This window comes from Nicotiana tabacum, chromosome 19, assembly GCF_000715075.1.
Source record: "Nicotiana tabacum cultivar K326 chromosome 19, ASM71507v2, whole genome shotgun sequence".
NCBI lineage: Eukaryota > Viridiplantae > Streptophyta > Magnoliopsida > Solanales > Solanaceae > Nicotiana > Nicotiana tabacum.
This window is the reverse complement of record NC_134098.1, coordinates 5165882-5179420: the sequence shown is the minus strand read 5'-3', so window position 1 is coordinate 5179420 and position 13539 is coordinate 5165882. Positions and strand designations below refer to the sequence as shown.

The 13539-nt window shown below is 33.2% G+C and overlaps 1 protein-coding gene across 1 annotated transcript; it reads right to left on the bottom strand.

Annotated features, from left to right (window-relative positions):
• Positions 1 to 1626: 1626 nt before the first annotated feature.
• Positions 1627 to 6441, bottom strand: LOC107822559 (transcription factor GAMYB-like). Its single transcript, XM_016649111.2, has 4 exons — positions 5766 to 6441; positions 4161 to 4552; positions 2012 to 2918; positions 1627 to 1914 (listed from the first exon to the last, which is right to left on the bottom strand). The coding sequence occupies exons 2-4, from the start codon at positions 4512 to 4514 to the stop codon at positions 1823 to 1825; spliced, it is 1353 nt and encodes a 450-aa protein (XP_016504597.1). The 5' UTR covers positions 4515 to 4552; positions 5766 to 6441; the 3' UTR covers positions 1627 to 1822.
• Positions 6442 to 13539: the final 7098 nt, after the last annotated feature.

Sequence of the window (13539 nt, the reverse complement as noted above, 5' to 3'; positions counted from 1 at the left end):
ATACACCCTATTGGTATTATCATATGCATAATTAATGCATATGAAACCATGGTATTAATAATGCAATATGTTTTAATGCATGCATCAGCTTAGTTAAAGATAAAATTGCCCTTCAAAATTTATGCTTGATTAAAATATGCTATTATATTAATGCAAGTGATGTAAAGTTTGATACTGAAATTGTTCCCGCTATTTATATCTATACTTCGCCAATTTCATGGTTAATTTATAAATTTGTACTCTACTACTACGTACTAGAATGTACTTGTAATCAACTCATTTTTTTTTTATTTTTTTAATTCAAACTTTCTTTACCTAATAATCCAAGAAAGTAAAAAATAAAACTATATCCCTATTAGATAAAAAAATATTTAGCATATTTCTTTTTTTATAAATAAATATTCAGTTCTATACTACAATATAGGTAGACAAATAAAAAAAATTAAACCTTTTTCATATAAAAATATTTCTCAACATATATATTTTTTTTAAAAAGATAAAGTGATGGACCGATTGTGGAGTATTTTTGTAAACAAATAATTTTTTTTAGAAATTGTGCAATATTTTAATATATCAAACCAAACCATAGATAAAAAAATATGTAACCACCCTAAGGAGCATTAGTTGTGACGTAAAAGGGATCATCAATTAGTCTCCAAAAGAAGGTAAAAGTATAGAATTTCGGGCAGGAAATCATTCACGCAGCTTCATTTGCGCATAGAGAGACTTTGCGTGAAGGCAAAAACTATTGTCAAAAAAAAAAAAAAAAAAATTTTAAGTCTCCTTTTTCTTCTCTATTTCCTTTTTCTTTTTTAAAATAATGAAAACAACAATTCAAAAAATTTTCGTATCATTTCAAATTAATTGCCTGAAAAAAAATAAAAAGCTTTGGCGCAATGCCTTCGTGTCACCACGATGTCACAGATTCAAACAATGAAAAAGAATGTCACATATTCAAACAATGAAAATGACATATTTAGTGAAGTTAAGCCAAGCCCTTATATTTCCCTTTTTATAGCTGTAACAAACTTTTTAGACAAGTGCATGTTTAGCCAAGCTTCTCCAAACTCAATAATACTTTTTTTTTTCTTCAAAGAATTGCTTTTTTTAAAAAATATTGAGGTGTTTGGCCAAACTTTAGATGAAAAAAAATATTTTTGAATAGAAACAAACGTAGTTTTTAAAAAGCAAAAAAAAAAAAAAAAAAAAACTCCTAAAAAGTACTTTTGAAAAAAATACGCAGTGAAACACTTTTTAAAAGCTTGGCCAAACACTAATTGTTGGTGAAAATTGCTTTTCAGATTAATTAGCCAAACACAAACTAATTTTCACTAAAACTACTTTTTTGAAAAACGCCAAACAGGCTAAATAAACAGGTTTTAAGGACTGTCTTTCATGCTTCACCCATTCATTTCATGCACCTAGACTGCATGTAGTAGGGGCATGAAGTACAATTTACTGTCTCACACAAGCACATGCTGCAACTCCTCCAAACCACAATTGATTTACAACAACAAACAACGCCTCAGTGCTGAGCAAGTTGAGGTCGGCTATATGAATTCTTACTGTCCACGTCACTTAATTAAGCTAATATTATAAAAACTGCAATCAATTTGACGCCACATAAAAAGAAGTATCAATGTATTTGTCAATAGATTGCCTAAACTCAATGCACTCCAAACATGCAGAAGTGTTTCCAGCTAATGGAAAATATTACATTGTATTCCATTGTCATGTTATAACTGAGATAACCAAGTTGTCTTCGAAAAAAAAGATGTTCTCATAGCTTTTAAAAGTACCATAATCGCGTTCAGGTCATCGACTACACAGCGGACATGGCATCCCATGCACAAGAATCGCGTCCACAAGCTTGCCCTGATGATGTGGCAACGTTCTCTTGCTTAACCTTGCATCCTTCAACATCAAGAAACAATCCAATTACATGAAGTATAAACACACTACACTTAACTATGCAAATAATAAGGAGAAGCCAAAAATTCACCATTCTCACCTGGCATTGTGGCTAATGACGGGAACTCATGTAATGAGCTTCCGTCGATAGGGGCATATTCACTAAATACTGATGCAGTGAAATGACTCAAAGGAGAGATTAGATCGGCATAAGAATTATCGACTGCATCACCAAACGACGACTTCTCTTGGTGTGAGTTATCGGTTGAAGCTTTCATAGTTTGTGATCCGTAAAGCATAGCATCCAGTAAACCACTGTTCCTAGGCGACAGATCACTACCCGATTCACTGTGTCCAGCTGCAGGGGACTGAATTAGAGTATCAATGGACTCTAGTGAAGGAAGAGGGGAAGATGGTGGGCCCCAATTCGCCGTCTGATTTTGGAGTGAAGGGAGCTCTTCCGAAGAAGAGGAATTGCCATTTAAAGGGGCTTGGCTGCCCGGAATTACAGTACACGAGAATGATTCGTGATCATCATATGTTACATTATGATTATTATATGAGGAAAACCCCAAGGGCTGACCAAGCAAAGAACCACCATTTGAACCGAAGAATATGGATTCTGATCCTCGTATACGCTTTGACGGATGCATTGTCGAAAGGAAAGACGTACTACCATAGGGAGGACTATGACCCTGGGCGAGAAAGCTACTTACAGTAATATCGAGCAAGCTATTAGAAGGAATTTCAACGAGTGGTGGTGGATATAACAGCCGATTGAGTTCCAAATTTTTGAACTCTACAGCAGGAATATCAAAAGTGTTAGTTCCCGAGACATTAGGATTTTGTGCATCTGCAGAGGAGAATGCACCCAACTCCTCATTTTGTTTGTTCTGACTTGCTAGGAAACAAATATCTGGAGGGTAAACTGGCAAGCCAGCACGCTGATGTCGCTTTATCCTTGTGTTCCAGTAGTTCTTTATCTCATTATCTGTGCGGCCAGGCAACTGAAAAGGTAAAAAAGAGCATAACGTAAGTTAATTAATGAATCATATACCACCAATCATCCAATTGAAGTTGAAGAAATCATACTCCTGATTACTTAATTAGTACAATCTCCGGTCTAATATCCTGACTCTTTAAAAGGGGGATGAAAATCCACATTTGCTAATCTGTAAATTTATAAGTTCTAACAAACACAAAAGCACTATTCATTATCGCAACGAAATATACTGCACATATTACCCAAATCAAAATCATGTGTACCTAGATAATGGAAGAATGAACTTTTGACTATTATAAAAAATAGCAGATAGTATAGAGAAAATCATCATCGGGAGGAAGTGGCTCGGACAATGTGGTGTTCATTATTAATAACTTCACTTCTCACCTTTTTACCAGGCAAAAGTTGTTCACCCAAAGGAAAACAAAAGATAGAATTTGAGATATTATTATTATTAACAGGGGATACAGGAAAGAAAAGCTAAATCTGATTCAAAATGATTTTGCACAAATCAAGATTCCCCCATAACTGAAAATATATAGCAGAAACTCACAATTAGGGGACGAACAGATCAAAATGATACTAATTACTTAGTCAAAATTAAATACTTATATAAGGAATACTTATCCAAGACTACTCGACATTGTCTGGAAAGAGTTATGAATAAGTATTAATAAGATATGGACTGCGTCCGCAGGATTAGCAGTGACCTTGAATTTATTGTTGGCTGGACGCCAACTTAAATAGGAATTAATATGAAATAAAATCATCAAATGAAGGATGCCAGTTATTTCCTAGTAGTGTAACAATAAACTGATGCTTAATCATTTTACCTGAGAAAAATCAGTTTGACGATTTCCGCCAACTGAAGAACTGGAAGTTCACTTGCACAGTGGAAAAAATAGCAGCAAAGACATTTTGTTTGAAGATTTTACAAAAAACCCAAATAAATACCAAAAATGTGTTTTCCGTATTTCTTTGTTAAAGAAAATGACACAAAGGCCGGTATACTCCAATCATGTGTTTTTAGAAATTTAAATATGAAACAATGATGCTTTTAACCAAAACCCAATATTGAACAGTCATTTTAAACAAATTCTAGATAATAGTTTAATAAAGACGGGGAAGGCAGACGGCATTTATGCCTTATTATTAACTAAGCAAAGATATGGAGCAAAATAAGACAGCTGGAAATAGTCGTCAGTAACCATTAGTGACAGAAAAAAGATTGAAAGATAATATGAACCTCAGCAGCCATTCGTGCCCATTTGTTTCCCATCTTAGCATGCAGCTCAACTATCCTCCGCTCTTCCTCTGGAGTAAATGCACCTTTCTTTAAATCTGGTCTCAGGTGATTTGCCCACCGCAGACGACAACTTTTACCACAACGAGCAAGTCCTGATTGCTTCTGGACAGCATTCCAATTCCCCTCGCCATGTTTCATGACGTAATCCATTAAAATTGCATCTTCTGCGGATGTCCAGGGACCTTTTTTAAGTGGTTCACTTCCACCTGCATTTCCTCCAACAGTAGCTTCGTCGGGCGAATCCACATCTACTTTGGATGTCATCATGTCATTGGTTTCAATAGTGATGTTCATATCCTAAAATGCTAAAAAGTCCGTCCCAACAGTTTAGCCTGAAAAGATAATAAATAAAAAATAGCATGTAACTGCCAATGAAAGGAGATGTGAAATTGTTTGTTATAAAAGTCAAGGGAGAAATAAAGACGACATGTCCAAAAGGAGTGACATCATTCATGACGAGCCAGTCGAGGTTACTAAAGAAACAGCCAACCTTTTTTATTTTTATTTTTTTTTCCTTTTTGGCTTTAAGTAAGATTTTTATTCAAAATAACAGCAACAAGCAAGTGCTGAAATTATAGAACGCGATGGATATAAATGAACCTCCAACTTCAGAAAGCAAGATTGACATACATTCTCACACAATACCAGAAAAGGTAAAAAGATAAACGATGAAAAAGGATAATCTATTCTGAATTCCCTGACCACATTATCTCATATAACTACCAAAATAACATGACACAACCAAATCTTAGGGGTAAAATGAAGTAAATAGAGGAAGGAAAAAGGTATATACAAGGTCCACAGAGAAATTCACTGAGCTCAATCCTAGGTGTATAAAACAACTTAATAATTTGACCAATGCAAATAAACATATACGTCATAGTTGTCGAATAGAACAAAGAAGCCGCTAACGTCTAAAAATAATAAATAAAACAAAGAAGTCGCCAACAGTATTGACCAATCATTTAGCTTCGAAATCAGCATATAACAAACTCAACGATTTAGCTGCTAAGAAAAAATGCACAAGAATGTCCAGTTAATTGCATTGCACAGCATGACCTCAGCCTAAAAATCATTAAAAAGACTTACTTGCACGCGATGTTTACACCATAACTAATAAATGCAAAACTCAAAATGAATGTGAAAGAACTCTTAATTAATGTAATAGGAGCTCCTAACTTGAATTTAGAGACTTCACTAACAGTCTAACACCAATAAGCACCCATTCACCCCCCCCCCCCCCAAACACAAAAAAAAAATCTGAATATTTCATAATGTAGAAACGAAATCATGCTAGATTTCACTAACAGTTTAACACCAATAAGCACTCATTCAACCCCCCCCCCTCCAAATATAATCTATGAATATTTCATAATGTAGAAACCAATTAAATCATGCTAGTGTAAACTGATTCAACGAATACAAAAATACTCAAATAGGGTATGCTGAGCAATTGACAGTTTTAACATATAATCTAAGAAAACCAGGGAGCATAACAAGCTCAAACTAAAATTTTATTATACAAAAATTAGCATTTTATCATACCTGAATAATGAAAGCTAGTGAAGTAGCCCACAGAGTCTTGGAGCAAGGGGTCCCACTAATCAATTTCTCAAAAAAACTCAAATAAACAAATGAAGAAATAACAGAATTCAATTGAATTTAACACATAAAAAAAGCTGAAAATAAGCTTAAAACCCCAGTATACAGAAACAAAGTACAAACTCAGAAAATAAGTCACATAAATTAACAAGATCAAACCTTTTAAAATTTAACTCCAACCCCTAATTATGGATTATACAAAAAATCCAAGATTACAACTTTAAGAACCATAAAAAAAAACTGGAAAATGAAATGGGAATGCAAAAAAATCTTAACTTTATTCATTTATTTAATTGGTAAATGAACAAAAAAAGATTAAATCCTTGAGAAACACAAAATATGAGGATTATACAAAATCCAAGACTAGAACTTTAAACCCATAAAACAAAGATGGAAGCTGAAATGGGAATGCAAAAATTCAAACTTTAAGAGAAAAAAAATTGTTTAAGTGAACAAAAAAGATTAAACTTTTAAGAAACCCAATTGTGTTTAGTGAAGAAAGAAATCAAGAACAGTGAGATCCACTTATTATTGAAAGAGTTTGACAAAAAAGAAACACTGAGAGAAATAGCTAAGGTGTCAGCTGCTTAAGTAATTTCATTTCAAAAAAGAAGCCAAGGGAAATAAAAGAGAGAAAAAGAGGATTACATGGCAAGAAGAAAGAGAAAATAGAGGGAGAAAGATCTGGAATAGATAACACCAAACATCATTAAATTAAGGGGAAAAAAACAAGCTTTTTTGTGCAATCATTTTCTTGTTTAATTGGGATAATTAAGGCCCGTTTGGCCATTAAAAGTTTTCACTTTTTTCGGATTTCTTTTTAAAAAACAATTTCGAAAAGTATTTGGCCATAAATATTTCAAATTTCACTCGAAATTAAATTTCTGAATTTTTCAGAATTTGAAAAACTTAAACAAACTATTTTTTAAAATTTTTACTTAAAAACACTCACAAAAATTCAAAAATTACTCCAAATTATATTCATATGCAAACACAACTTTAATTTTTAAATACCACTTTCAACTTATTTTTACTTTCTTTTTTTGGAATTTCATGATCTTTATGTCCAAACGCCCTATAAATCTTTTAATTTGCTCCTTTTATTTTTTTCCATAAGAGTTTATACGCTTCAAGATGTTTACACCAATTCAATAAATACATGAAGCACATCTTTACATACAATATATTATCACTAGATCATAGTTAATGAATACATATTCTCACCTTAATTTATTGTTTAATCATAATGAATTACTATGACCGATAGATACTTGATACATGTTGATTTTTATATATTTTATCTCTACTATTTTCTCCCTTTTTCAACTTTTTATCCATTAAAAAAAAAGAGGGGGGCTTCTAACATATGAAGATTTAGAAATAAAGAATCATTTATCTCTTATTTATGTGATGTTTGGAGTTAATCATTAAGAAATGATTAAATAATTAGAAAATAAGAAGAAATTTGTGGGGTATAGGACCACAAGAAGGAATCTCAAGAAGGTTTATGATCAAGACTTTGTAAGTTTCCAATAAAAATTAATATATGTCAAAACCTGAGTTTGATTAAGAAAAGGAAGGAAATTTTGGCATTACATGATTTAAAGGAGATATTTAAAAAGTATAATTAATTAGTACGAGAAATTAAATGTATTACGAAATAATTACTATAATAAGGAAATTACATTAGGAGTTTGGTGAATCAAAAATGGAAATTTTTCTCATAATTCTCCAGTGGGACCCACCCCCACCCCCAATTATGGAGAAAACATAGGCAGAAGAATAATTAGAAAGTACTGTACAATTTAAGTCAGTGACATTAATTAAGAAGTATACTGTATCCTTTTGCAAGATTTGTACTCCCTATTATTCTCTTTTAATGCGGACAAGGGATTTGTACTCTCTCAAAGAGGCCAGAATCCAGATTATGGACCATATTTTTGTCTTTTACTAATGTTCGATAGGCGGATTCAAGATTTAAAATTAATGAGTTCCTATAACGATCTTAACTTAATATACAATAGTTTATAAATTCACAATATGATATTTATAGATATTTAATGAATTTCTTAGTACATATATAAGGTATAAACAAAAGCTACTAGGTTCTGGTGAACCCGATCTTTGTACTCTAGATCCGCCTCTGGTTCAATATCTGAAGTAATTGTCTTTATGTGACTTATAAGTTACGGGTTCGAGTCGTGAAAGCAGTCACCAATACTTACGATAGATAGGTCGTCTACATCACACGTCTAAGGGTACGCCCCTTCCCGAAACCCTGTGTGAATGAGGATACTTGCTATGGGACTCAATTAATTCGGACTTGCATTGAAAAATCTCATATTCGAAGTAAAACACTCTTGTTAAAGATGACTAGGCTCAAACCTTAGATCTTTAGTTAATAATGAAGGAATATTTATCACTTCATCATAACCTTATGTGGTTTATCATGGACCACTGATAATCCACTTTTAATTCTTACCAATATAATTTCTCTAAAGAAAGTTCAAATAAAATAAATTAGAGAAAAATACTCGGGAAAATACTCATCTCTCACCTAATGTTAGAATATAATATCAATTTTTTTAATACTTATATCAATTTAAAAAATACTAGTAAACTCCTATTTCCCGAATTATTGTACATTTAAATTGAGTTAAGAGCTCAGTGTCTAACTCTAAAAATGTCTTTACCTATAGATGTATCTGATTATATATATAATTGATAATTGATAGAGTAAGTAATCAGCTTACTCTTTTTTATTAAAAAAAACACATGATAAGAAGAAAGCTTATTTTGAATACTTCCAGTCATATCTTTCTACAGGGAAAGATTGTCGGGGTATCTGTGAAATTCAAATATTCATTCCTGATTCCACATACTCATTAATATTACCCAAATATGTGCAAAACATAAGTTCAAGAATGAAAGCATGTCTATTATGGTTACTTTAGGAGAGCACCAAACGAAAGGTATGGGGATTCAACTTTTAAAATGAGAATGAAGTGTCACGACCCCGAATTCTCACATTCGGAATCGTGATGGCGCCTAATATTTCACTTGTTAGGCAAGCCAGCGTTAGAATAATTTTTAGCCATTTTTAACAAATCAAATTAACTGATACCAATTAAACTGTAAAAATTGAAATAGAGTATGAAAAACCATAATAACCGCAATATCTAGATACAATCCCAGAATCGGTATTACAAGTGCACGAGCGACTAAAATAATACAGATAATGATCTGAATAAAAGTAAAACTATCTGAAATAATATAAACAGCTAGGATAAAATAGAAGGGGACTTCAGGGCTGCCAACACCGAGCAGTTGTACCTCAAGTCTCCAATCCGGCAATCAATCCGAGCAATCTACTTACAATAACCTGTACACAGTATAACAATAAAAAAAAAAAAAGAAACGCGAAAAAAATAAAGCAGATAACTTATGAAAAGAAACTCAACCCTTGGAATCGGTAAAGCCAGAAACACCAGTACTCACAATCTCGTATGAAAACATCGAAAGCTAACACAATACAACAATGAATACAAAACACACAATTCGTTGCGGCGCGCAACCCGATCCCACCGTACAAACACAATCCTCCCTTATTTCACCATATCAATATCAATAATAACATGTAAAATTCGTTACGGCACACAACCCGATCCCACCATATAATCAGATTCAATATCATATTCCTCTCTACACACTCACACGATCTTTGCCAACAGATGGGAGCATTCGATGGAACCAGTGAACTACACTTGCTTCTGTATAGATGTGTGGGATAGAGGGCTCGTGGTACTTGTTACCCACCCTTCCTCATTTGCTTTGAGAACCGTGTAAACGAAGAGTAGGCAGAAGAGAAGGAGGTTCTCATACGGAGTCGCACACTTACTTGAGCAGTGCGGGAGACTGGGGAATAGGTCGAATAAACTCCCCTGGGCCGAAAAAATAACAGACAAAGCTTTTCACCATATCAATCACATATAAAATCCGTTGTGACGTGCAACTCGATCCATAAACAAAATCAATAAATGTAATCAACTTAGTAGCTCAAATCACAAGAACCTCTACTATTAACAAATATGAAAGCAAATTATAAAGGAATCTCGTACCAAATCAAGAAAATGCCATAATTAATACTAAGCAACAAGAAAGCCAAATATATGACAGTTAAGGTGTACATATAAAATAATTAAGGCAAGAAGCAATTAATCTTGGAAGCATGGAAGAAACTAGCATTTTAATACGAGAATAATAAATGACGGTAGCAAGTTAAGGCATAGGTTGCAATTAAAGCATGTAACAATTAAGACATGGAATAAAATAATTAATGGAATACGGGAAAGCATGGAAACAATTACTTTGATGGCGTATATACATTCGCCATCTCGCATATACACTACTACACATGTAATTCACATAGCACATAGCTCAAGGGTTCCTAATTCCCTCAAATCAAGGTTAGACCCAACACTTACCTTGCTCCACAAGCAAATCAAAGCTCTATTGGGGCATTTCCTCTAAAATCTGCCTCCAAACATGACGCGATCACGAAGCACTAGCACAAATGACCTTCGCATTCGCAAGGTGTTCTTCGCGTTCGCGATGGTTCTTCCCCCTGACCATCGTGTTCGCGACCCACTGATTGCGTTCGCGAAGAACACAAGCCCAGCTCCCCCAAATCCCACAATACTTCCCGTTCGCGGAGGACAGACGCATTCCTGAAGGGCAAGCCCCCCTCCACTTCGCGTTCGCGTCTAGTACCTCGCATTCGCGAAGAGCAACTCCACCTCAGTCCCCAAACTACTCTTCGCAATCGCGGGAGTATCTTAGCGATCTTGAAGAAACATTCACCAGAAACCAGTAGAAACCAAAACCAACTTTTTTCCTAAGTTTAAAATTATCTGTAGCTATCCGAAACTCACCCGAGCCCTTCGGGCTCCAAACCTAACATGCACACAGATATAATAACATCATACGAACTCGCTTGCATGATCAAAACATCAAAATAACACCTAGAACCACGAATCAGACACCAAAACAAATGAATTTTTAAAGAAACTTAAGAACTTTTATTTTTTCAACCGGACGTCCGAATCACGTCAAATCAACTCCATTTTGCATCAAAAATTACGGACAAGTCATAAATACTGTAATGAACTTATACCAAGTCCCTGAACCAAAATTCAAACCCGGTAGCAACAAAATTAACTTACGGTGAAACTTAGAAATTTCTTTAAACTTTTAACTTGCTAGTTTTCAACAAATTGCATTAATTCAAGTTAGGGACTTCCGAATTCGATTTCGGGCAAACGCTCAAGCCCCAAATCATGATACAGACCCACCGAGACTGTCAAAATACTGATCCGGGTCTGTTTACACAAAACGTTGACCGTATTCAACTCAAATAAGTTTTAAGGCATGATTTCATATTTTCATTAATTTTCTTATAAAAATCTTCCGAAAAAAGGACACGGACTATGCACGCTAAATGAGAAAGATTAAATGGAGCTATTCGAGGTCTCAAAACATAGAAATAAAGGGTAAAACTATAAATGATCTATCGGATCATCACATGAAGTGTTATATTTTAGAATTAATATTTAAATGGTCATTCAAGACAATAAAATTATTAGTTACTAGTATTTATACCCGCGCATTGCGCGGAGAATATTTTTCAGTATCTTGACATTTGGCTTAATCTTATGAGTAATAATTATTTTTTGCTAAAATTGCTAAGTGACTTTTTATTATGTTGTCACTTGGTTTATATGATGTCTTTGCCTATACTTTTATTATGTATAGATAATATAATATATAATATATAGATTAGTATTTTAAAAGGAGTTTTCGGGGCGAGCCCTGGGGCGAGACTTATCAAAAACATCCTGAGGCGATAGTGTGGGGCGAAAGACTCAAGAGGCGTATGCCCAGTAATTCGGAGCGTACGCCCGGGCGTTTGAGGCGCGTTTTTTAGTGAGACATAAGCCCCAAAGACTTGTTCAAATTAAAATAAAATTTGTTGAATAAGTCCTTCATATAAGACCCAAATTCTCAAAAGTCGGCTTGGTAATTGCTCAAAAGTTTTAAAAAGGAACTGAAATGTATTAAATTTAAAAGTCAAGACCTTTTTTATTGATTGAAGCCCTAATTCGAGGTCTTTTCTAATTCTTTATCTTGTCCGCTAGTCTGCTAATATCTTCAAAAAGCAACTAATATTCAATTTATTTTTTACAAATACAAAGAGAACTCCATTCTCCTTCATAACAGCAAGTTCAAATTTTAAATTGCAGATTAGTCATCATTTTTGTTGCTCCATGTAGAAAACTTTATTCTTTTAGACTCAACTTACTGGTGCTTGAAAGTAGCGTATAATAGATTGTTTTGACTAATTTTTTGTGGGGATGGAGCACATCTCTCTGTGTGTATGTGTGTGTGTGTATGAAACACATCTATATATATATATATATATCACATATTTATAGTTTTATTTATTTTTTATGCAATTTTACATGTTTATAAATATTTACTGTAATTATATTATTTTATAAAATATTAAAAATTAAATACCTATGGGGCTTACGCCCCGTGCCTCAGGGCTTACGCCTCGCTGACGCATTTGTAAAACGCCTCACCTTACGCCCACGCCTTTTAAAACACTGATATAGATATATCATTTCATACAACATAGATAATATAGATTTCTTACTTCGTCAAAATTTTTTATTGTTATTTTGTATAAAATGTATCAATATTCTAATTATTTTTTTGAATAAGCAATTAGACTTTTATTCTATTTTATTTTCAATATAGAGTTTTGATTTTTACATTTTTTAATTCGTCCAAAATATATGTTCTTTTATTATTTTGTATAAAATCTATCAATATTTTTATAATTTTTTTCTACTTTATATGGAATAAGCAATTAAACTTTTTTCTATTTTATTTTTGATATAAAGTTTTGATTTTATATTTTTTTACTATTTTGCTTGTAATTATTTCAAATTCAAATTAGACTTTTCTTCTTAAATTAAAATTCAAAAAGAGTAACTAATTATTAATGAAAAATAATGCATAATTTAATTTTATTAAAATTTAAATTCAAAAATAAACTAACTATTAACTAACCTAACTAACTTTGTCCTAACATTTCAAAGTGTCTTTTTATTTGTCATGACCCGAAATTTCTACCGTCGGGACCGTGATGGCGCCTAACATTTCACTTGTTAGGTAAGTCAGCGTTAGAATAATCTAAATAATTTTTATCAATTTATTTTAATTAATTAGTAAAGAAACCAAAAAACTGGAGAAAATTATCTAAATTAAAGCGAACAAACCAAAATAAATGTGATGTCTAAATACCATCCCAGAACTGGAGTCACAAGTGCACGTGCTTCTAGAATAATACAAACAAGGATCTGAATAAAAATAATGTTGTCTAAAAGAAAGCACATAGCTAAAATAAAGTAGAAGGGGACTTCAGAGCTGCGAACGTCGTGCAACTATACCTCAAACCTCCATTGATTGCTGAATCCGAGCAAAATCTACAGTACGCCGCTGGGACCAACTCCGAAATCTGCACAAGAAGTGCAGAGTGAAGTATGAGTACAACCGACCTCATGTACTCTGTAAGTGCCGAGCCTAACCTCGAGGAAGTAGTGACAAGGCTAAGGCAGGTCGCTTACATTAACCTGTACGCAATAATAATAAT